This window comes from Eptatretus burgeri, chromosome 11, assembly GCF_056783735.1.
Source record: "Eptatretus burgeri isolate ZD-2024b chromosome 11, Ebu_testis_v1, whole genome shotgun sequence".
Classification (NCBI taxonomy): domain Eukaryota; kingdom Metazoa; phylum Chordata; class Myxini; order Myxiniformes; family Myxinidae; genus Eptatretus; species Eptatretus burgeri.
In genome coordinates this window covers 59,755,913-59,781,216 of record NC_140971.1, presented here as the reverse complement: position 1 = coordinate 59,781,216, position 25,304 = coordinate 59,755,913, and the positions used below count along the sequence as shown (strand labels likewise).

The 25,304-nt window shown below is 43.0% G+C and overlaps 2 protein-coding genes across 4 annotated transcripts in view; both read right to left on the bottom strand.

The window, feature by feature from the left end:
- Positions 1 to 25,304, bottom strand: part of LOC147017197 (regulating synaptic membrane exocytosis protein 2-like) — a 352,541-nt gene that overhangs the window by 290,732 nt on the left and 36,505 nt on the right. The gene's annotated exons all lie outside the window — the stretch shown is intronic.
- Positions 18,752 to 21,912, bottom strand: LOC147017198 (uncharacterized). The gene is given in 2 exon segments (XM_085847711.1): positions 18,752 to 20,461; positions 20,464 to 21,912. Coding segments are annotated over 2 exon segments (3,003 nt in total). The 5' UTR covers positions 21,757 to 21,912.

Sequence of the window (25,304 nt, the reverse complement as noted above, 5' to 3'; positions counted from 1 at the left end):
CATTGTCCGAAGCAAGAATCTCCAGAACATGTTTGTTTGCAAAAATACTCTTCAGACGTTCAACCACAATCTCTGCCAAGATGGACTGCATGATAGCTACTTCCGGCCACTTTGAGTAAGCGTCGATCACCACAAGAAACATACGGCCCATGACCGGCCCCACAAAATCTACATGAATGCGCTGCCACATTCTATCGGTGTGCAGCTACAACGCCGAGACACGTAAGGCATTATCGGCATCAGTTCGACAAATAGCGCATGCTATTACCGTCCGCCCGATGTCCGCATCAAGCCTGGGCCACCACAACATACTTCAGGCTAAACTCTTCGTTTCGACCAAACCTAAATGATCCTCGTCCAACCCATCGAGACAGTGTTGATGAAATGAAGCAGGAATGACCAGCCTGATGCCCCACATAACACAACCTTGAGGTAAAGACAGCTCAGACACACGCGGCATATGGAGCATATTCTGACGTCAAGAGAAACTCGCACCAACAACCAGACAATACAGCGTGTGCAACACGCGACAAAACGGGATCGCGACACATGGCAGCGGCCACTTCTGCAGTGGTTACCAGACCAGACTCGATCTGTTTGAACATGTACTCCTCAACCGCATCTGCAGGTTCAGCGACGACCTTCGGAGATGGCAGTCGGGAGAGGTCATCAGAGTTAGCGTGCCGTTCGTAAGCACAAAATTTGATTTTCTAGTCGTATGCTCTGAGGAAGAGACACCATCTCTGTAGCCAAGCAGCGGTAGTGACTGGAATGCCTTTCCGAGGAGTGAACAAGAACTGAAGTGGCTGATGATCAGTATGTGGGAGAAAATGCCGACCAATCAAGTATTGACAAAATTTCAACACACCCCATACCAGACTCAGTGCTTCATGCTCAATTTGAGCATAATTCTGCACTGCAGCCATCAGAGCACATGACACAAAACACACCGGATGTTCAGTACCATCACTCATTAGAGACAAGACTTCTCATTGTACAGCATCGGTGCTGTCACATGCAAGAATGAGAGAACGTGTAGGTTCATAATGCATGAGAAATATGTCTGCAGTAAGGTGAGAATTGACTCGTTTGAATGCTTCTTGTTCCATGCATGCATGCTGGCACATGCAGCGACCGTTGGATCCTTCCAATCAGCTCACTCTGAATCCTATTCGTACATGATACACTCTGGGGAAGCCGTTTTTAATTCAAAACGAAACCATCAGTCCTTACCAATCCCTTCAAAAGAAGGCGTGGAGCGGAGGGGTGAAAGAGAGAGAGGGGGGAGGGAGGAGAAAGGGAGAGTGGTGGGAGAGAGGGAGAAGGATTGGAGAGAGAGAGAGAGAGAGAGAGAGAGAGAGAGAGAGAGAGAGAGAGAGAGAGAGAGAGAGAGAGAGAGAGAGAGAGAGAGAGATAAAAGAGGGAGAGGGGATGAGGAAGAGAGGGGAGGGGGAAGAGAGGGCAGGGGGAAGAGAGGGCAGGGGGAAGAGAGGGCAGGGGGAAGAGAGGGCAGGGGGAAGAGAGGGCAGGGGGAAGAGAGGGCAGGGGGAAGAGAGGGCAGGGGGAATAGAGGGCAGGGGGAAGAGAGGGCAGGGGGAAGAGAGGGCAGGGGGAAGAGACGGCAGGGGGAACAGGGGGGGTTCTGGCAGATGAAAACATCCAGTTTAACATCCATCTGAGAGACGACACACACATTGATGAAACACCATGCCTGTGAAACACTGGGGTGACAGTTTATAGCTGGGTCGGGATTCAAACCCAGGCTAACCAGGTTGGAGCGAGTGTGCATACCTCTTGGCTGTTCTGCTGTGATGTAGCAATTAATTCCTTTGTAACAAATGCAAACATTTTTTACTCATTGTAATCATCTATCTTATTTTGCCTTCCTAACTCCAGAGATGTCCCCATGGAGAACCGCACCATGGTATCGTCATTGAAGCTTGGCGAGATCAAAGCTTGAAGAGTGCTCCGAGCAAGCACTCCGATTAAATGGTTGAAAAAACTCTGAAGAACGAAACGTTTAATTTATCTTTATGTACTGTATCAATCAAAGTGATGGATTGTATAATGAAAGAACATTGCACAAAATGGAGTAACATCATGTAACATAAAATTGCACATTTTTGACAGATGAGCCACCACCCAAGTCACCACACGACAACGCGGGACCAAACGCAGACGAGTAAGATCTAAACTTTGTTCAATTTGATCGATATTTTCAGTGACAGTGCGAATACTTTTGCCATGTATGGTCATGGCTTGGAAATGAACAACCAAGCAGCTTGTATAGCACTCGCCAAGTTTCTTAAGTACTCCAGCAAGCACTCCAACAAAACAGCTCATCAGGAACGGCTAGCTTGGCAAACGATTTGCGATCGCCGATCGGTCATATAAACACCATGCACCCGAAGATGCCTGAAACGTCAAGCAATGTCCGAATTGTACAAATTAACACTTTTTATAATTAGTCGGAGCTGCTGATAAGTTCAATTCCGGAGTTTACATCTTGAAATTCGGCTGAGATCAAGAGATTTGAGTGGTTATAGCATGTGCAGAAATGAAATAAAGCCATGAACACTGGCATCTCCAGGCATTTATAAGCATTGCAATGTATCCAGTTATGCGTAGGTATGCTGATCAGGCATTTGATGATATGAGTGAGGAAAGTGAAGAAAAATAAAAACCTTTATCGTTAAGAAACCACTCCGGCCTGTTCCAAGTCAAGGCATCGTTGAGCAGGCCAAGAAAAATGACGCATTAAGACCCCAGTGAGGGACAGTGAGGTGACCATGAATGAGCATAGATAAAGGATAATTGAATGAGGCCATTAATTATGTTCAAAGGGGGTGGTTAAATTAACCCAAACACCCAATTTTGACTCCTGCACTACCTTAGAGTTCCCTTAATATGCATGCAAAGTTTGGGGCCGCTAGGTTTCATGCTTTTGGAGTTATGGAGGAGATGGAAGGATGGACTGACTGACACACACTGACATTTATTAGGATAAATGACTCGTAATGACCACTCCCACCAGGAATACCATTCTACATGATACACTCACATTATTCTGCAGCCTTGAAAACTCGTACTAATTATGCACAAAAACCTTCATTTATTGTACAAATTGCTTATCTCTTTATCTGGGTAGTGTATTGGCCAGACCACTGCCTCGATCGCTCCCGAAAAAGCCCCTGGCTTATGTACCTGAATAAAGAAAACATGCATACTGCTTATGTGCATATATAATACGTCGTGGTTATATAGATAGGATAATTAAAAGTGTATATGACACTCGTGAAGACATGTTAGGTTTACCAGAAAACCAACATGGCAGAATCATCAATTTTGTTCCTGACAATTGCGGGTGGAGTCAAGCCAGCTCACCAGCCAATGGATTTAAAGGTTTCATGCGGGTGCAGCTTCATTACATTTTTTATATGCAAGATATGATGGAAACCGCCACCTTTGGTGGTAGCTGTTATTACAAATAATCTTCCTTTATCTTTTGATATGGAGTATGATATGTTGTGAACAATACAATTTCCTTCAAAAATGACAAAAATTATAAAGTGCATTTCCAAGAATGTGCCACAGCACATTGCCCACCGAAGGTGGACCAAGAAGGGTACTCCCGCTCGGAGGGTGGGAGTGCCTGCAAGTTGTTTACAATGAACACTCTCAATGATCCACAACATTTATAGTCACTGTCCAACTCTTCAGCGCATTTTTGGAAGTTTGAAGACCCATTTTTGACGTCACTTGATTTAGGGTGAATAAAGTGTTTCAAAAAGCATCAAGGTAGGTGATTAAGAGTACAATGCATGGGGGTGAGCAGATGTTTCAAGGATGTTTCTTTCATTACTACGAGTCCTTCAATAATCCTGCAGGGCAACTTATATTCCTTTTCTTCCATTTGTGAAATCAAATTATAGTGTCCATCTCATCATGCTCCATCTTTGTGGCTTTCAAGGTGGCCATGCACCAGCTTAGAGCCCATTTCATAGGTATCCTTGATGTTGTTGGTGTTTTTAGCCACATTAACTTGTAAGAACAATAATAATGCTTGCAAACCACAGTTGTTCAACCACTTGGAGAAAAATAACAATAATTATGAAATGGAACACCTTAGTTGGGCGTGTTCTTTCTGAAGATAAAAAGCTACCACCAAGTAGAGCAATTGACTGGGGGTTCAGCTCAGATTTAAAGACCTGAGACCAAAGGCCATGGACCTGAGATTTATGCTGAGGAGATCGTTCTGGTTGGTGATGCCTTTACCATGGATTCGTAGTTTATTTTCAGCCATTCCAGCTTTTATCAATGGATTTGTCAAAAAAAATTTAAAAAAATGTTAAAGTGAGGATCGCCCCAAAATAGATGCAACCGATATTTTTTTTTCTCAAAGACAATAAGTTGTAAGGATTTAGAATGAGCATCGCTGTTAAATATTCAATGCGATGCCATCATGTACAATGAAGTTTCCTTGCACACCGTTAGAGGGCAGATGACCCTCAGCCATTCAAAAGGGCCAATTTGGTTTTGTGTTGGGTAAAATTTCACACAATAATGAATAGTTCAATCATCAAAAGTCTGATTTTTTTTTTCTTGTATATAATGTCGAGGCTCGTTTAAGAGCTAAACTAAAGTTTAAGAATTACGTTGTCAAGAAACACGTCAACGACATGTCCGTGGGTTGAGATTGCAGGCATCACCCAAGAAAGGCATTAATTTAGCGAATTATTGAAGAGGCTTACATGTGTGCTAATTTTAAATATTCTAATAAATTATTGTGGATTATAACAGCTCAAGCCAGACTGCAAGAATGTTCAATAAATGAACAACCACAACCACAACCACAAGCTGCAAGTACTTTGAAGTTGAATGTTTGAGGAACGCGAGTACTGCACCATAATGTGAAAACCTTGTGGAGCACTGGAGCATGCATACAAACGGTTTCTGATTTATCGAGGATTCATACAAATAAAAATCCATATGAATTGTAAAAAGAAAGTCCAGAGCTTTGAAATTCTGTCCAAGAAGATAGAATTACCTCAGATGGTCCAACAATTAAAAAAAAAGGATGGATTTATGTATCAGAGAAGGATTCATCAGAGAAACAGCTCAAAATAACGATGTGGAGTGGAACCAAAAGAAAAGAAAAAAAGAGTGAAATGCCAGAAAGTGAACGAGACTCTGCCGAATATTCCTGGATGAAAACCAAATATAAATTGCGACATCACATGCAAGGTGTAAAAAAAAAAAACAAGCTCAAATGAGCTAAGATCCTCGTCCTCTTAATGATGACGTCATAAAAACGAATATGACGTCATTGGGATGTATCAGGTTTGCGATAAATTATTTTTCCAAAATTTCCAATTTTTTTTTCCAAATTTCCGGAATAATTTCCAAAATCAGAGATGGTTACTGCCTGCGCGTGGGCTTTCTGCATATACATGGCAAGTTTCACGAAGATCCGATGAAAACTCTGGGTTGTGAAACAAAAAATGTCAAAAAATAGGAATGATGTCATAAAAATTGATATGACGTCATCGTGATGTATCATATGTGCATCATCTCTGCTAACGCCCTGTTCGATTCCCGCAAACAGAATTCAAAAACCTTGCCTAGTTTCAGAGATAATTGTTTTAGGCGATTTCCATTAGCGGAGATATTTTGACGTCATAACTTTTTTTCTCGGAGGAATTTTCAAAATCCTACATCGTTACTGTCTGCGCAGGGTATTTTACATATATATGCCGAGTTTCAGGAAGTTTCGATGAAAACTGTAGGCTGTGAAACAAAAACGTCCACAAGAAGATGAAGAACAACAACGTGAGTAAGACTTAGAGATCCTCCACGGGGATCTAAAAACACTTCAATGATGGCTGTCAGCTACCTGCTTTATTTATTTATTGATACAAGATCGAGACTCATGGAAGAGCGTGGTGGCAGAGTGTAAAAAAAAAAAAAAAAAGGAAAAGGCAAAAATGGAGAGTTAAGTGGGAAAGAAAAACATTCACCTGCAAGTAAGGAGGTTGAGCTATTGGCATGTTAATGGGGTAGAAAATATAATGGGTAGGATGAGTGTGCCAAGAGATGGTGATGCTCTGCCAGCTTGAAGCCCTGAAAGTAGGAGTGGGATAGAAACGGGAGAAAAGAGGAACGAAGGAGTTGAGGCATGCAGCAAGTCTGGATTTTCGGAGTTGAACCATGAGGAGATTACTGGAAGAATGTGTGCATCCCGGAGAACCTGGGAAGTGTCGGAGGGATGAGAGAACAGAGGGAGGTCGCCCCAAGGAGAAGCAGGAAAAAAAAAAAGACAGCAACATTCAATGTGACAGCTACATGTCTCGTGCTTTGGTCTCATCGCAGGACATGCCAGTAATGTTCAGAACTTTAAACACAGACGGACTTCCTATCTTGTGCCAGAAAATTCACCCCTTATGACTGCAGGGCATTCAGGAAAATCAGGATACAGTTCCACATCTGCAATGGTGTTGACTGGCAGACCATTATAATTTCTATACTTTCATCAGGTAGTTGTCTTTAGACCTGATCACAGACTGAATTTCCTGTCATTCTCCAGAAATGCTCGCTTTATTCTTCTTCTTTTATATATTGATTTTATATATTGATATAGGGGGACGGGAATATATTGATACATTCCAACAATACTTTTATGTTAAATTGACATCATCCGATGATGCCGAAACTTTTCTAACAGGCTCTTTTGCAGACACTCTCACAGTTGGACCCGTTTCAAGGTACCTGATTTCAATGAAAATGATTTGGCTCGAATCAAAATATATCCTTCATCGATAAAATAAAAAAATCAACAATTTGCTCGAAATGAATGCTATCTTTCTTAAAGTGGCTTTCTTAATCACAAAGTTAAATCAAGAAATTAATTAAAAGACTTTTACAGAAAGTGATGTTACATGCCTGCCCTTTTCACAAAAGCCTTTCTCTGTTTATCATCAAAAGCATTTTTTTATGGACAATGGATGTATGAAACGTGTCCCTTACATAATGTGAAAGCAAAAACAAACTAGAAGGGCACTCAGTAGAGTGCATACTTCTGCCATGTAATGCCGGATCCACGAGAACATATCTGGCCCATTACATTTTTGAGATATCATGCTGTACAGCACTATGTCGTTTTTGGCCTTATCTCTCAATGGTCAAGAATCACTTTAAAAATTAAATAATTCTCATATCCAGATCCGGATTCGGATCTTCAGCAGAATTTAACCAATTCGTCCTTGCCAAAAACACAACCTATCCACCCAAGTTTCATCCGAATCCTTCCACAACTTTTTGAGATATCATGATATATATATATATATATATATATATATATATATATATATATATATATATATATATATATATATATATCGATTTATCCCTATCTCTCAATGGTGAAAAATCACTTTAAAATTATCAGATCCGGAATTCGGATCTTCATCAAAATTGAAACAGTTTTGCCTTGTCGCACACCCAACGTGTCACCAAATTTCATCCGAATCCGTCCACAACTTTTTGAGATATCGTGCTATATATCATTTTTGGCAGGATCTCTCAATGGTGAAGAATCACTTAAAATATTCGAGTAGTCGGATCCGGATCCAGACCTTCACCAAAATCTAATCAGTTCGTCCTTGTCACACACCCAACCGGTCCACCAAATTTCATCCGGATCCGTCCACAACTTTTTGAGATATCCTGTACACAAACAAAAAAAAGAGACAGAAAGGGGTGAAAACATAACCCCCTTCACCTTTGGTGGCAGAAGTAAAAATACCATACAGCTGTTTCAGCAACTATTACAGAAGGAGAAGCATTGCAGAATTACATCATATGAAAGAGACATTGCAAACCTGAATATACAGTGACTTCAAAAGGTATTCACAACCCCTCGACTTTTGTCACATTTTATTGTGTTACAGCCTGAATTTAAAATGGATTAAATATAATTTTTTGTCACCGATCTTCACAAAATCCCCTATAATGACAAAGTGAAAACATGTTTTTAGAAATATTTATAAATCAATTTAAAATGAAAAGCTGAAATGTCGATTTTCACCAGTACACGTGCCACAGTGCAAGTGGTTTACTGACCCCTGCTACAGACAGGGAGGGTTCATTAGCAATGGCACAAAATATATTTGCCCCACCTCCCCCACAAGCCCCACCTTCCTCCCCCAGGTTGCTCCCGCGGGGAACGGTGTTTCTCGTGTTCATCATGAGACACGACTGCAATGTTGTGACAGATGAAAACCTTTCCTGAAGTTTACTGACCATGCATGTTTAAAGATGTTCACATCTGCTCACAATGCCAATTCCAGGTTAAATTCCACATACTTTGATGACTTCCCCACCCGAGTCCACCACTATCCTTCAATTTCATGCAATATACCACTAATCTCTCCTAGTGTCTTTGTCTTCAGTAAGCCCTAAATCAAAAGTCAGTAAATTAAAAAAATTATCTTAATGTAATGGAACTAATGAGTTTCTGGATACATGTACATATATATATATATATATATATATATATATATATATATATATATATATATATATATATATATATATATATATATTATATATAGCCTGGTGTTGGCGCAGTGGTTAGGGCAGCGGCTTGGGATCCAAAAGGTCCTGAGTTCAAGCCCTGTTGGGACACTGAATTAATACACCAGGGGGTTGACTCAGCCTGTCATCCCTCCGAGGTCGGCGAAATGAGTACCAGTAAACTGGGCTGGTGTATACCCTGGTTAAAATAGGTGTACCATATCCCTGTGTCGTAAGAGGCGACCAGGGTTGCGTCAGGAAGGGCATCCGGCGTAAAACATGTGCCAAATCGCTATGCGGATCACACAGATGATCCGCTGTGGCGACCCCTAACGGGAGCAGCCGAAAGAAGAAGAAGATAATATATATATATATATATATATATATATATATATATATATATATATATATATATATATATATATATATATATACAGTATATATGAATGAGCAGAAGTGAATTATTGAGGAAATTTTTCTCTCAGGCTCACTTGGCTGCTCCTGGATGGGTTTAAGGGTAGTGGAGTAGCGGCTGAAATCCAAATCCTATCCAGGTTCCTCCTGATGATGCCATCTTTGCTCTTTGTTTATTTGCATTCCTTCTGATGACTCCAATGTAGTATTTCGTTTTCCATTTGAATATATGTATCAATCATCATCAAACAATGTGTCCCCATCACTTATGATGATGGGCGACACTGTAGCCATCTGTGCCATCTCTCGTGCTGCTGGGCTGGCTGCCTTTGCAGCAACAGCAGCCTCTGCAATCAATGCACCCTTTCTAATAGCTGCTCTCAAGCTTTTCCTTATTTGTGTCAAGTCAAGCCAGCTCCCCTCCTTCAACACTGAAGATCTTTAGATTTTCAGGTTTTCCTTGATGACATCCTTCCAACATTTACAGGGCCTGCCACATGGATGAGTTTTAGTGGCTAGTTCACAAAAAAGTACTCTCTTTGGGAGACGATGGTCTGGTATATGGCACACATGACCCAGCCACCTCAGTCTTGACAACTTTCACCATCGTGCTTGTGGTTGTTATGTTGGCATGGGCGAGGGCTTCCATATTGGTGATCTTTTGCTACCAACGAATATGCATTATGTGGTGTAAGCATCTCTGGTGGAACATCTCCAGCTGGTGTGTGTTTATTTAGGGTATCCCAGGTCTCGCTATCATGTAGCAGTATTGCCAGCATGGGGTATACAATCAGCTTAGTGTTGAGGGATAGATCTGAACGACACCACACTCGACTTTGGATTGAATGGCACATGGATGTTCCACTGGCTAATCTCTCCTGGATTTCACCATCCAGGTTTCCATCACTGGTGATCATGCTTCCCAAGTACATAACCTTGTCCATTATTTTTAATGGGATGTCTCCAAGAATAATGGGTATCACTCCAGCTGATTGTGATGGTCGGTGTAATATCTGTTTTTTTACTTACTGATTGCCAGTCACCACCTTATTACAGGCAAACGTGGCATCATTTGCATAAAGGAGTTCTCTCATGACATCTAGCAGACTTGCTGGTCCTGAGGCTGCGCAAGTTAAACAAGTTGCCGTCCAACTTGTAAAGAATACCAAAACCATCCCTATCCAAACCATCAAGTGCCATTCCAATCACGGAACTGAATATGATGGGAAAGCAGGCGGGAGCTAGAATGCAGCCTTGGCAGAAACTTGTCGTGATGTCAAACTTTCAAGTTGTTTCCCCATTGATAGATACCTTTGCTTGCATACCTACACAGAAGCTGCGAATCAAGTTGATGAGTTTCAATGGAACACCACTCTTTTCCAGCAATCTCCATGCAAGGTCCTGGTCTACTGAATTAAAGGCCTTAACGAGGTCAATGAAAACAACGTGCAAGTCCTGCCTCTGCTCCCCACATTTTTCTTGTAGTTGTCACAAAACAAACATCACATCTAATGTAGACTGACCTCAGCAGAATCCGCTTTGGGTCTCTAAAAGGAGTTTTTCTATTAGGGGCTTTAGGCAATTGAGTACAACTCTGGCAAGAACCTTTCCAGCAACCGAGGGCAGGGTAATATCTTTGTAGTTTCCACATGCAAAAGGACACTTCTTTTTACACAAGTTAATGATGGTGCCATCTTTCTATTCCTGCTCACCTTCACTCTTTCATTCCTCCTTTTTTCTCACCTTTGGAACAAGCTCCAACACTCTCTTCAATCACACTCTTCAAAACAGCTGGTCACCACCATCTCTTGTCTTCCCCCATCCAAACCCACGATGTTTTCTAACCCCGTTAATCCACCCCAATCCCACCTCCTTCAAATTCCCTGCTTTCCTTCCTGAAAGTCCCTGTAGTGTCCATTTTGTTTACCCTGTTACTGTGTACCCCGCCCCATCCCTCTCCCTTCCACAGATCTTCTCGTATCTCTGTTCCTCACTGTTTTTTCCTTCCCTCTCCGGCCCCTCGTTTCCTGTTCCCCTTGTTGTACATTCTAAGTGTTAGCTCTCATACAAGCCTCAACTTTGTATTAAAAATATTTTTTTAAACATCAACCGGAGCCGCCTATCTGGATTTCAGGCTTATTTGCTCTCATCTGAATGGCAAACCGATAAATATCTAACCAATGATGACCACATTCGCCATTTAAACATCAGACCTCCTGACTGTTAATGGTGAGCATTGCCGTGGATTGTGTCTCACATGGTAAAACCGCATAATCCACAAAGAACAACTGTCCGTCTGCCACCCAGATGATTGTTCACGCTAATGCAAACCATTCGACAAGAAGGCACGTCATGTGATCGGCGGGTAAATCGAAACTTGTGGAGTGTGACGAGCACTTTCCTGATCTCCATTGGACATCGTCCTACACCAAAGTGTCACTTCCAACCCAGAGGCCTCAGCCCGGTGACTCTGTCAAACAGACAAAGATTACGTGGTCAACATCAGTTAAACATCAAACAGAGCCACCTATCCAGAGTTCAGGCTTATTTGCCCTCATTTTGGTGACGTCAACATGAACCACAAGTCGACATCTCTCTGGATCCCTGCAAATATATATATATATATATATATATATATATATATATATATATATATATATATATATATATATATATATATATATATATATATACACACAACGTGGCCAAAATAATGTGGACACCTGTTCATCCAACATCTCATTTCAAAATCATGGGAATTAATATGGAGTTGGTCCCCCCTTTGCTGCTGTAACAGCCTCCACTCTTCTGGGAAGGCTTTCCACTGGATGTTGGAACATTGCTGTGGGGATTTGCTTCCCTTCAGGAACAAGGGCATTCATGAGGTCGGGCACTGATGTTGTGCGATTCGGTCTGGCTGGCAGTCGGCATTCCAATTCATCCCAAAGGTGTTTGATGGGGTTGAGGTCACGGCTCTGTGCAGGCTAGTCAAGTTCTTCCACATCGATCTTGACAAACCATTTCTGTATGGACCTCACTTTATGCATGTGGGCATTGATATGCTGAAACAGGAAAGGACCTAAACCAAACTGTTGCCACAAAGTTGGAAGCACAGAATCATCTGGAATGTCATTGTATGCTGTCACATAATGATTTCCCTTCACTGGAATGAAGGGGCCGAGCCAGAACCATGAAAAACAGCCCCAGACAATTATTCCTCCTCCACCAAACTTTACAGTTTGATTTAACAAATCCATCCGGGAAGGTAGCGTTTTCCTGGCGTCCGCCAAACCCAGAATCATCCATTGGACTGCCAGATGGTGAAGCGTGACCCATCACTCCAGAGAACGCATTTCCACTGCTCCAGAGTCCAATGGCGGTGAGCTTTACACCACTCCAGCCGACGCTTGGCAATGCGCATGCTGATCTTAGGCTTGTGCGCGGCTGCTCAGCCGTGGAACCCCATTTCATGAAGCTGTCGACAAACAGTGCTTGTGCTGATGTTGCTTCCCGAGTCAGTTTGGAACTTGGTAGTGAGTGTTGCATCCAACGACAGACGATTTTTCAGCACGATGTGCTTCAGCACTCAGAGGTCCCATTCTGTGAGCTGATGTGGCCTACCCTTCATGGCTGAGCTGTTGTTGCTCCTATACGTTTCCACTTCACAATAACAGCACTTTCAGTTGACCGGGGCAGCTCTAGCAGGGCAGAAATTTGACGAACTGACTTCTTGGAAAGGTAGCATCCTTTGATGGTGCCACATTGAAATTTATTGAGCTCTTCATTATGGCTCATTCGACTGCCAATGTTTGTCTATGGAGATTGCACGGCTGTATGCCCGATTTTATGAACCCGTCAACAATGGTTGTCACTGAAATAGCCAAATCCACGAATTAGAAGGGGTGTCCACATACTTTTGACCATGTAGTGTATATGTACATATAGATATATTCATTCATTCATTCATTCATTCATTGACAGACCCTAACATCCGTGGGAGATACATTCTGGAAAATGCCATGAATGTCGAAACCGTGAATGTTGGGGCATTGTTTCAATGGGAAAAAGAGGGATAGGTTCCCGGTGGTTCCTGGTTCATGAAAATCGTCACAAAAGGTGAAGCTTCAAATAGACACTGCGAATATCATGCATTGTTTCCGTGGAAAAAGGGGGATAGGTTCCTGCCAGTTCTGGATTCATTGGGGAAAATTGTAAAAGTTAAAAAAAATTTTGACTGCGAATGCACTTGATTACAGTTTCACAAGCAATAAAAAGAGCAATCACAAATGGCAGACCCTCACCAGAACTGCTTTTGTGTGGTGTATTTTGTGTAGTTTTTGCATATTGGTGTGTTACATCATAAACTAAGAGACATAATGAGAACTGCCACTTTATAACTGCTGGCAGTGATGACCGAGTTCCAAGATGTCCCGCTTTGATCGCACACCTGACCCATGACATTTTTTATTAGCAAATACAACCCGTTGCTTCACTGATGGGGACAAGAAGGGGGGGGGAGAAAGAGGGAGGGAGAGAGAGGGAAGGCAGGTGTAGGGTGAGAGGGGGAGGGGAGGCAGAGAGGATGAAGGAGGGTGAGTTAGGGTTGAGGTGGGGAGAGCTACACCTCACCAAACATTGCTATTCACTGCGGGAGGGAGGGGTGCGTGTGTGTGAGAGAGAGAGAGAGAGGGAGAGAGAGAAAGAGAGAGAGACAGGCAGAAACAGCGAGAGAGAGCGACAGGTGTGGGAGGAGAGTGCTGCATTTTATGAAGAGGGGAGGCGGCAAGGAGGGGACAAAGTGAGAGAGAAGGGTAGAGGAGAGGATGAAAACAAAAAAAAGACAGGTGAGGGGTTGAGGTGGGGTTAACAAAGAGAATATGTGATGCTTCATGAACAAACACGAAAAAAAAATCAGAACAACTGTACATACACAACACAACAGAGTTTGGAAAGTAATCTGCTGGCACATCTGCAAAAACTGATATTCCAGTTCCAGAAAATTTATGGGAAAATGAACTAAAAGCAATCACTGAAAACATTGAAGCACCGCTCACGTATGACCTAATGATCCCATTGGGTGTGAACATCGAAAACAAAATATTGTGACCAGATATCATGCTTTGGTGCAAAAAAATGAGAAGGCATTGCTAAATTGAGGTGTTAATACCGGCGATTTTGGACTAAATTTACAGACATCAAGAAAATGATCAAATACCAAGACCTCAAACATGAAGTGAGAAATATGAAGTGAGAAGTGGAAGCTGAAGAATGCCAAAAGATACCAATCAACGACGCACATGTGTGTGCGCGCGCACGCACACACGCGCGCACACACGCCACACACACACACACACACACACACACACACACACACACACACACGATGACGGATACTTTGAGGCAAGGGAGGGATCCGTTCCACCTTCTGAAACCCGCATAAACAAATATACTTCAGCTTGGTCTGTGGATCGTGACCCCTTTCCGCAATGAAGGTGGATACTTTGAGCCCACCCTGGGAGGACTCCATTCCACATTCTGAAACCCCATATGTAGACACACAGACACACCTCCGTTATGGTAATGCAGTTTGTTTACGTATACATTCATAAAATACATAAAAACGACAAACACCAACATTTAACTTTAAACAGAGTTCTTTGAAAGAGGAATTCAAGTGGGAAATTAGCAAAATTCAATTGAAAAATATATCACGGCACCGGACACTTAATGTCGATCTATGCTCTGCTTTCACAGCCAGATCATGGCAAACACCTGGTCAGATGGACCTCATTGTTTTTATATATGTATCGATGTCGAAGTGAGGGATGGATTACATTAGGCGATCGCACAAAAGGTTAAACAGCGATATCCTGTAAAAATAAAATTGCACATTTTCAGCGGTTGACACACTTCCCAAGGCACCAACCGCACAGCACCGCAGGGCCCAATACAGGTGGAAAACGTACGTCTGTCAAAATCGATGTTCCCTTGACAGCACGGAAACTTTCACCAAAATGAACAACCAAGCAGCTTGGAGAGCGGTTGCCAAGTGGCTTAAGCACTCAAACATGCACTCCAATGAAACGGTTGTTAAGAAATGGTTAATTTGGCATGCGATTAGCAACACATTAAACGTACACCTCCCGGTGGAGCCCGATATGTCAAGCCACGAACGCTGCCATCTCCGGATGTTTATAAGCATTGCAATGTACCCAGCGATTTGTTGCTATGATGAGCAAGCATTCTAATCAAGTATCTACGGAGGGTATCGTGCACCCCCCCCCCCACCCCCCAGGACTCTACCAAACAAACTTTTTTTTAGCTTCCTTTTATGGTCTTATTACACATTTGAGATGTTATCAAAAAAAAAAAACATTCCTGGCACTGGCGATATTCAAGATGGCGTCCAAAATGGGTAAAATCATAGAATATGGTATATAACATCTCAAAAATGTGATAAATTGGAAATATATCTTCTTCTTCCTCTTTCGGCTTGCTCCCGTTAGGGGGTCGCCACAGCGGACCAACTGTCTCCATTTCGCTCTATCCTCCACATCTTCCATTGACACTCCAACCACCCGCATGTCCGCCCTCACCGCATCCATGAACCTCTTCTTTGGCCTTCCTCTTCTCCTCCTGCCTGGCGGCTCCATCTTCAACATCCTTCTCCCGATACACTCCGCTTCCCTCCTGTGCACATGTCCAGACCATCTCAATCTCGCCTCTCTCACTTTGTCTCCAAACCGTCCTACCTGCGCTGTCCCTCTAATATACTCATTTCTTATCCTATCCATCCTCGTCACTCCCAACGAGAATCGCAGCATCTTTAACTCTGCCACCTCCAGCTCCGCTTCCTGTCTTTTTGTTAGTGCCACCACCTCCAAACCATACAACATAGCTGGTCTCACTACCGTCTTGTATACTTTCCCCTTCACTCTTGCAGCTACCCTTCTGTCACAAATCACTCCTGCAACTCTTCTCCACCCACTCCATCCTGCCTGCACTCTCTTTTTCACTTCTCTCCCACACTCTCCGTTACTTTGGACAGTTGATCCCAAGTATTGGAAAATATATCATTGGGATATAAATTGGAAATATATATCATTGGGATTTGGTTCCTGATTATTAGTTACTAGTTTCTGATAATTGGGCTTTGTTGCGATTTTTTTAAATCCAAAATGGCTGCCAAAATATGCAAAATCATAGAAAATTATCTATATAACAGCCAAAAACTGTGACAAAATTGTAAATTATTCATTGGAATAGCGTGCATCTCATAATTTGTAACTAATACATAGTGGTTGAATTTTGTTGCAATGCTTGAATTCCAAGATGGTATCCAAAATGGCCACCACAATAGGCAAAAATCACAGAAAATTGTATGCAACAACCTGAAACTAAGAATAATATACAGTAAATTAATATTTGGATTCATTGTAATCTATGTTCCTGAGAATTATTCGAAACTAATCAGCCTATGTGGTGATTTATGTTTTGTTGCCATCCATAAAATCCAAGATGGAGTTCAAAATGGTTTTTGAAATGGTAAAATCAGAGTAAATATCAAATGTCAGCTTCAAATAATCATTCATGTAATAATAATAGAGGGACAGAACAATGGAATATTCGTCTTATAATGCTAATTAAGGATGTTTATTATTCTCATCATACTTGGAATTGAAGATGGCAGATAAGTTGAAAGGCAGAAAGCACACACCCACACACCCACACATCCACACCCCTCCACACCCCAATGCACTTTGAATATTTACATACACTCAAGTATTACGAGTACTAATCTTTTTATGTGTATTTTTTTCTCTTTCCAGGTTAGATTAGTTAGCTTATCAAGACCATAGCTCGTCAAGATCAAGATCACAAGTCAAGATGTCAGACAAGCAAGAAATAGTTTAATGTAATTGTCAAAAGAAAGTTGTTGAAATGGAAAGAAAACGCAAACGGGAACATTGTGTCATTCATATGTCTGGAACAAAGCATGGATCGTTCACATATTTTTCAGACTTGATGAATCCAAATGATAGATTGGCACTTCTCAAAAATATACGGGATCGTCGCGCAGCTGAACCACCAGGTTCTTCATATCGAATGACAGATATCTGTCAGGGCATTCCTGATGAGATCCAGGAGAACGAGGGCTATCACCGAGGATGTTAACAAAGATTTACCCTGAACCTACATAGGTTAACAGCTTGTAAACCATATAACGATCCTGAAGCTCTTGGACCAATCTACGAGCCAAGAAGGAGGGGTAAAGCACAAGAAAGCATCAGAAAAGCTCATTTTTGAACCTGATTGTATTTTCTGCAATACTGAAGGCCGAATCCATGTGAAAAAGGCAGGCATCGACACAAAGGAAGGCACCTCTTCATTTGAACGTGATGGATGGCAGAAAGTGCTGCAAATAGCAGAAGAGAACAATCATGAGTGGCTCTTAATAGCCCAGGAGTCATAGGTTTAGACCCGGAAAAAAATTTACAACAAGCTGAAATTTTCAGGAAATGTTCAGAAAACTGTCAGGAATAACATACTAAAAGTCCCCAAGAATCTCCCTTGGGGCTTTTGAGAAATTTAAGATGGCGTCCAAGATGGCCACCGGCTTGAGATTTTCTCATATTTCAGGCTTAAAACATCATAAAAATGCAAATAATGAGTCTAACCATATGTTTTTTGGGGCAGGAAATTCAATTTCAACAATATTTTGAAGATTTAATGAAACCCTTATGCAGTTATACATAGGTCTAACCTATTACTCCTGGGCTATGAACAATTTTCTCCATATCTGTGGTAATACTATAGAAACCTTAAAAAATAGAGTAAAATAAGAATATTCATGCATTGTATTCAATCTTCTTCTTCTTCTTCTTCCTTCGGCTGCTCCCGTTCGGGGTCGCCACAGCGGATCATCCGCATGATCCGCATTGTGATTTGGCACATGTTTTACGCCGGATGCCCTACCTGACGCAACCCTGGTCGCCTCTTACGACACACAGGGATATGGTACACCTATTTTAACCGGGGTATACCCCGGCCCAGTACACTGGTACTCACTTCGCCGACCTCGGAAGGATGACAGGCTGAGTCAACCCCCTGGTGTATTAATTCAGTGGCGCAACGGGGCTTGAACTCAGGACCGTTTGGATCCCAAGCCACTGCCCTTACCACTGCGCCAACACCAGGCTCATGTATTGTATTCAATACATTAACAAAAAACAATTACAAATGTTAAAACTTGTGAAACATATTTACAACATGACACATGTTCACCCTCAGTCATCATCCTCATCATCAGTTTCTGGAGAAACAGGAGTTGATTCTTCAGTTTCTCCCTCAGCATCCAGCAAGGATGGCATTGGTGCTGCATTGTTGCAGGTTTGACCAGTGCACTTTGTACACAGGGCAGAGCAGTGCACCCCCATCTTCCTGCAGCCACATGACACTCCACAGCCATCTGCTCTGCAGCCACAAGAGATCATGTTGAGCAGAGTGTCTGGAGCAATGGGACGGTCAGTGTCAACTGGAGTGAGGATGTCCTCCAGTTTCCATCCCCATGCTGTTGGCTGCAAGGGCTTCCCCATCCATTCCTGAATAGTGAGATATGTTCTGAAGGAATGTTGCTTGGTTGCAGCACTTGTTGGAGGCAAAGTTGCCAACTGGAACGTTGAGGAAAGTGACGTTCTGCTGATTGCCTTGTAGGCGATGTAGCGGAACACGTCCAGTGATGCACAACTGGATGCACCATAGAGCTTCAGGAGGAAGCTTTCACCTGCTTCTTGTACTTGCTGATGAGTGCTCTCCGCATTGATGAATGTGTTGAGTAGGTCATACTCCTTATTGTATGCACCAGATTGAATGCCTTGCGCTTCCCTTGGCGATACAGAGCAGACACGGTGTCACATCCAGTTATGGCATGCAGCACCATCAGATATTTACTTGTGTCACCAATGCTTGCTTGAATGTCGTGAACTCTGTAGAGTGTTGTGGGGTTCTTGCAGCATAACATGTACAGGTCCATGTTTGTGGTTGCTTGAGTCACCAGCATTACCAGCAGGCCAGTGTCAGTTCCGACAACAACCACCGGTTTGCCAGGCACTGCCAAAGACAGAGCAGTTGACAAAATCAAGGCATCTGCATCAGCTTGCGCCTGCTTCACCTGGATGCCTGCTTGATTCAGCAAGCCACTGAGCATCTCTATGAGACGCTCCTTGTTGTGGTTATTTGCCAGAAATGCTGCCTGAGTAGTAGTGGTTTGCATGTTCTGGTCAAATAGGATGTCACCGGATGTTGACTTCTTTGCCCTGCGTAGTTGCTCTGCTGCCTTGGTGGAGACGGTTCTGTAGCCATCGAACACAGTCGTAGTGCCAACCCCATCGTGCTTCAGGATGTAGGCAATGTAGCACTGGCACACACCTCCATAGGTTGATGGCTGTGGCCAGATTACTGACTGCAACAGATGGCCTCCATCTATGACAAACTGGCAGTTGTTTGGAATGTTGGGTTGTACAGGGGCAAATGACTTGAGGAGAGTACCTCGGGCACTCTTGGTTGGTTTCTGCATGACACCATCATGAAACAGGGATGGAGGTTGAGGAGCCAGCTCATATGACATGAACTGCTTCATGTCAGAACTTGTCTTGAGGACACAAGTGATCCTGTTGAAGAAGAGAGTCGGATTCACCTCTGTGTTTTGCCCCCTGACGTTGATGCTGTTCTTTTCTCCCATAGTCTTGACTTTGTCACTGCGATGCAGGGTGATCTCTGTGAACTGCTTCCCTGTTATTTTAGATGCTGCAGCTTGACCAATCTGCACGGCATTGTCACAGTTGACAGATGTGTCAGCTACAACACCAGTGGAGATAGACACGAGGTGATCAGGCTGGTAACCTGCAAATGGTGGATGTGCCTGCAGCCACTGGAGGAAGACATCGTAGTCTTTCTTGTCTGTAGCCTGAGTGGATGAACGAAGATCTTTGTGTTGTTCAGAGGTAGCAGTGTGCACACCAGTGAACTTCTCCAAAGCATCGCACAAAGGAACACAGTGAGGCAGTGCATGCACCCATTTGGTTAAGGTGCTGTCTGTTATCCCTCCACTGGTTTTCAGCATCCTCATCAGGAACTGCTCGATTGTCTGGTCGGAGAAGTTGCCAGACCAGAACTCATTGGCTCGGCGGATGGTGAAATACCCCTTTGCAGAGAACAACGTGTACTCCTCAGGTGGCATGACTTGTGCAATGGAGTTCATCTGCTGCAAGTATAGTCTGCCAGACTTGGCATACGGTAGATGACCTGCTGCATGGAAATGCGGGATCATCTCCTGCACACAGTGAAGATGAAGCTTCCAGTTGCCAGTCCTCTCAGCTCTGATGAAGTCGAGCATGAGCAACACCTGGTGGATGTACTGCACCCATAACTTCCCCGTTCTGCTCTGTGTGGCAGCTTGATCTAGGTGGTGAGAGAGAGAAACTGTTGAAACTCTTGCAGACTTTCATCTTCATCTATCTCAGCAGCATCTTCATCTTGGTCCACTGTGTCCTGGTACAGACTGACCAGATGTTCCTTGTTAGTCTGGCTCTCCAAGTCTGACTTGTCCAGCAGTACATAGATGAGGGCCAGCAAGGTCAGAATGTGGGCACGCACTGCTCGAGAGAAGGCATGACCTGTAAGCATATGCACCACTGAACCTTTGGCATACACTCGTTCCCACAGGTTTTCCAACCCGCTCCCTGTCATGATCTTCCCAATGCTGCCTAGGTAGGACATCAGCAGGTGGAAGCCACCAAGTCACACCACCACTTTTTCCAAATCTCTGGAGGCAGCAACAATTTCAGAAGCCTTTTCATACAGAGGCTGATCAAATGTTACTGGGCAGATATTGAGGTTGTGCTTGTCACTTTGTGTCTGTGCAAAGAACAGTGCAGTGTAGATAGTGCTGGGGTTGCTTGGTTCCAGATTGATGAATGGGAGAGTCTCAATTCTGGAGGTTTGGAACTCATCACTTTTCAGAACAGTTTTCATGAAGCCACTCCAAGGCAGACACGGTGTTAAGTTCAACATGTACCCAAGCATCCAAATGGAATCAAGAGCTGATGCTTGCAGTCTGTGAGTGTCGGAGATCTGCAGAGGCTCTACTGTAACTGACTGCAAAGCAGGAACTGCAGGTTTGCTGTATGTCTTGATGGGTATGTGCCCAAAAGTGCCAACTGCTAAAGCTGGGGGTCGTTGCATTGTGCGCTTGACAAGAGACTTTTCTACTGTTCCGGGTGGTGTTACACAAGCTATGCCACCCATGGCATGGAAAGTGTTGTGCCCAGTTAGTGTAGCAACATTGAAATCTGCATTATCAAATACACACTGGGTGAAAGCATTGAGGCCATAGGAGGGTTCACCAGCAGATTCGAGGCTGTTTTCAAATCGCTGGACCTCCTTGTAGTCATCTGCAAAACTGATGCTACTGAGGATGTCTATCAGCTCGCGAGAGGCATACTTGCGATGTATGTACACTGCTATGGCAAGTAGCACTGGTGAAATGAAAGACCTTGGTCTGCAGGCAGAAATGACAGAATGGGCAATGGCAGTGCATCGCCAACTCACTACAGCAGCATTTTTGCCCTTTGGGTCCAACAACTTGTGCAAGAAGAGCTTCAGAGACTCAGGAATCATAGAGGAACCATTTTCAGTTTCTTCCAAGGTTGGATATTCACCGAGATCATACACTGACAAACGAATCTCATCACGAATAATTGAAGCTGCCATTTCAATTATTCTTTCATTTTCACAAGCTTTGTCAGCTGCTTGATCTGCCACCCACCTCTCACGAAGTATCCGGTGAGCAGATTCATGGACACTGACTATGCTGGATTTTCCACGGAGGCTTGTTATAATGATATCATCTTTGTATCGCTCTTTCAGTTTCTGTTTGAAGTACTTGAGAGAATAGCCTTCCTCACAATTCAAGAATGTTTCCATGTGCTCCATGAGGTCAGAAACTGCATATTGACATTCGTCATTGTCATCTATATATGCACATAGCTCATTGAAAGCTGAAATCCTTTGAACATCAACTGGTTTGCCAACAGGTTTCAACTTTTGTGGGTTCGAAAGAAATTCCTGGGCACTGGCACGATGGTATTTTGCCTCTGCGGCAACCAAATCAATGTTTGCTTCTATTCTTTTGGTAACCGCCTCTCCCCACTCATCACCCCTCTCTGTTGCCCTTTTCAACACATTGTTCTTGAACTCTATTGTCTCTACATTGCTTGTGAACTTTCTGCATTTGGTTTCAAGTTTGCTGCTAGTAATCAGTACTTCAGAGCAGAAAAGGCAGTGTGTAGTGATGTCAAACAAAGGAGTTCTGGACCGCAGGGTGGGTTGTTCAAATTCCTCATCTGCCGCTGATTTCTCAGACTTTCACGTCTCAGATCTGATGGATGATTCCCGGGTGTAGGCTTTTCTACAGGCAATGTGAAGTGTCAGTGACTCTGTATCTGTAGAAGTTCATGAAGACCATCCTGTCTCTCAAGGCTTGCAGCTACTAGAGTTGTCCTTCCTTTGGGTCCAACTTGCACAAAATCCTTGATGCATAAGTCCTTACAAATGATGCATGACTCCATCTCCTGCTCTGAAAAGAAAACATTGTATTGTGCATGTCAGCCATATTAAATATGTAATAAGTTGATTTTATCTTTAAAATAGCCATGGCAATTGATTCTTTGTAACTTAAAATCTATGTTTTGACCCATTATTTTTAATTCTATGATGATTTCAGCTTGAAATATGAGAAAATCTCAAGCAGGCGGCCATCTTGGACGCCATCTTGAATTTCTCAAAAGCCCCAAGGGGCATTCTTGGGGACTTTTAGTATGTTATTCCTGATACTTTTCTGAACATATCCTGAAAGTTTCAGCTTGTTATAAATTTGTTGTGGGTTTGACTCAAATTTGACTTAATACTCCTGGACGAGAAGGCGAATCCGAGGATTTGATTTGTTTGCAGCAGAGACCCAATACCACCCAAAATGCAGAAAGCAGTATACAGCCAATCCTGCACATTGGAGGAGCGGAAAACCGGAGGCTGTTGCTCAACAAGCAGCATTGTAAGCTGTACATGAAGCATGCTTCAATCATGTGGCAAAGTACGTCGACGAGACAATAATCATTGGACGTAAAGTAGTACAGCTATCTTTGTTGCGTCTCCTCTACATTGCAAGGCTGGATGAGACGCTGATATACGTAATTTTCTTTGATTTGGCATATTTTAGCACCATTTTGGACGGCATTTTGGATTTTTAAAAATAGCAACAAAATCCAATCATCGAAAATTACTAATGACCAGGAACCAAATCCCAATGATTATTTTTCCAATTTGTCACATTTTTGAGAGGTTATATACTATATTCTATGATTTTACCCATTTTGGTGGCCATTTTGGATGCCATCTTGAATATCGCCAGAGTGCCGAGAATTTTTTTTTTGTCAACATCTTAAATTTGTAATTGGACCATAAAGAGGAAGTTGGTTTGGTAGAGTCTGGGGGAGAGGGGGGGGTGATGCACGGATACCCACCGTAGATACTTGACTAAATGGCCTGAATTCCTTTTTTCTTGCTTCTCCTCCCACCTTGCTTGCAGTGGGCAATTATTAAAATATTTCATCAGAAAAATCATGATGAACATGTGACAGCACAAACATCCCAAACGTCTGATGTTGACAAGGATTTTGCCTTCACTGGTGAACCACTTCCAGTACATGTACTTTCTCCTTAAACCACACTCATCTGCTGATGTGAAAGCCTGTTGGGTGATTGGCTTCGGCCTGAAGAAAGCACATGACATTTCTTTGCTCTTCACTCATTAACACTTCAAGTTGACGGACCCTCTTCGAAACATCATACTTACTCACCACAATTGAGACATGTGATTGCCACCAAGAAAAGAAATAGATATTACATGTGGTTTTGTGGTGGTAGTCATTGTGACGCATCAACAAAAGCTTCTCCAACAGCCAATTTACTGTTGTGAGTGTCAAAAGCAGATGTGAACAAATCTGATTGTGAAATAGAAATACAGGAATGACTGAGACCGTCGAATGTGGCCGAGGACGTCCGAATGAAACCTTCGTTCAAAATGGCTGTGCATCTTGGAAGCAGCTTGGTTTGCATCAGACTTGCCAATCAATTACATCTCTATTTAATAACAGCAGAAACGGGTCAGCCTGTTTAACATTACCCACCTGACAATGATGCAGGGAACCAAGGTTCAAATCCAATAGATTTGTCCATCATCTACCAACGTCCTTGCAATTCCCGTTCAGGTATGCTGATGTCTACTAATGCCTTCGTACTCCATGCAATTTACGTACAAGCTCCTGCATGAGCCTGCAATACAAGTAAGTAACTGAAAACAATTATTTTTCCAATTTGCCATTCGGTTTTCCCCACCTGGAAAGTGCAACAAAAACTCTCTCCACATCCCTTCATTCGGTGCACGTCAAATTGTTTGTTTTATTTTCTTCATAAAATCGACACATTCTCGTCAATTTCCAGGCAAAAGGTATAAATCTACCAATGGAATTTCCCTGCTTAGAGATTGCACTAGCCTGTAAACGGTAGCTGAAGCAAGCTCCTGCCATCACACACACACACACACACACACACACACACACACACACACACACACACACACACACACACACACACACACACACACACACACACACACACACACACACACTCTTTGGCCTTTACACTCTCACAACTCTGCCTTTTGTCGCTGCTTCCTCCGACAAAGGCTTCTTTTTCCCTGGATAATAACACTGATGGTATGATCGTTGATCAGCCACTGACTGCATGAGGATTGCAATTTTTTTCAACTTCAAAATTTTTTTGGGGCAAATACAAAATCCCTGTTGATGATAAAACTGACACTACCATCCTCCACGTCAACAACGTGTCATACTGAGCACAGTGCATGGACAGAGCAAAAGTGATTTTAAGGGGTTATATGTTTACTACATGTCGGGTAATGAAAGAGGAAGAAGGGTCGAATGCCACTACATTGTCAGATATGGAGGGTTAAGCCCCACATGGGTAGAAAAAGTGGGCTAATGCCCCACATGGGTAAAAAAACAAAAGGTGGTCAATGCACAGTGAAGGGGGTGAATGCCCAACGAGGGATGGAAAAGAGGGTTGATGCCACAAGAGGGGCAGACAAGGGGATGATGCCACAAGGGCGACAGAGAAGGGGTATGATGCCATGAGGAGGACAGAGAAGGGGATGACACCACGAGGGGGACAGAGAAGGGGAT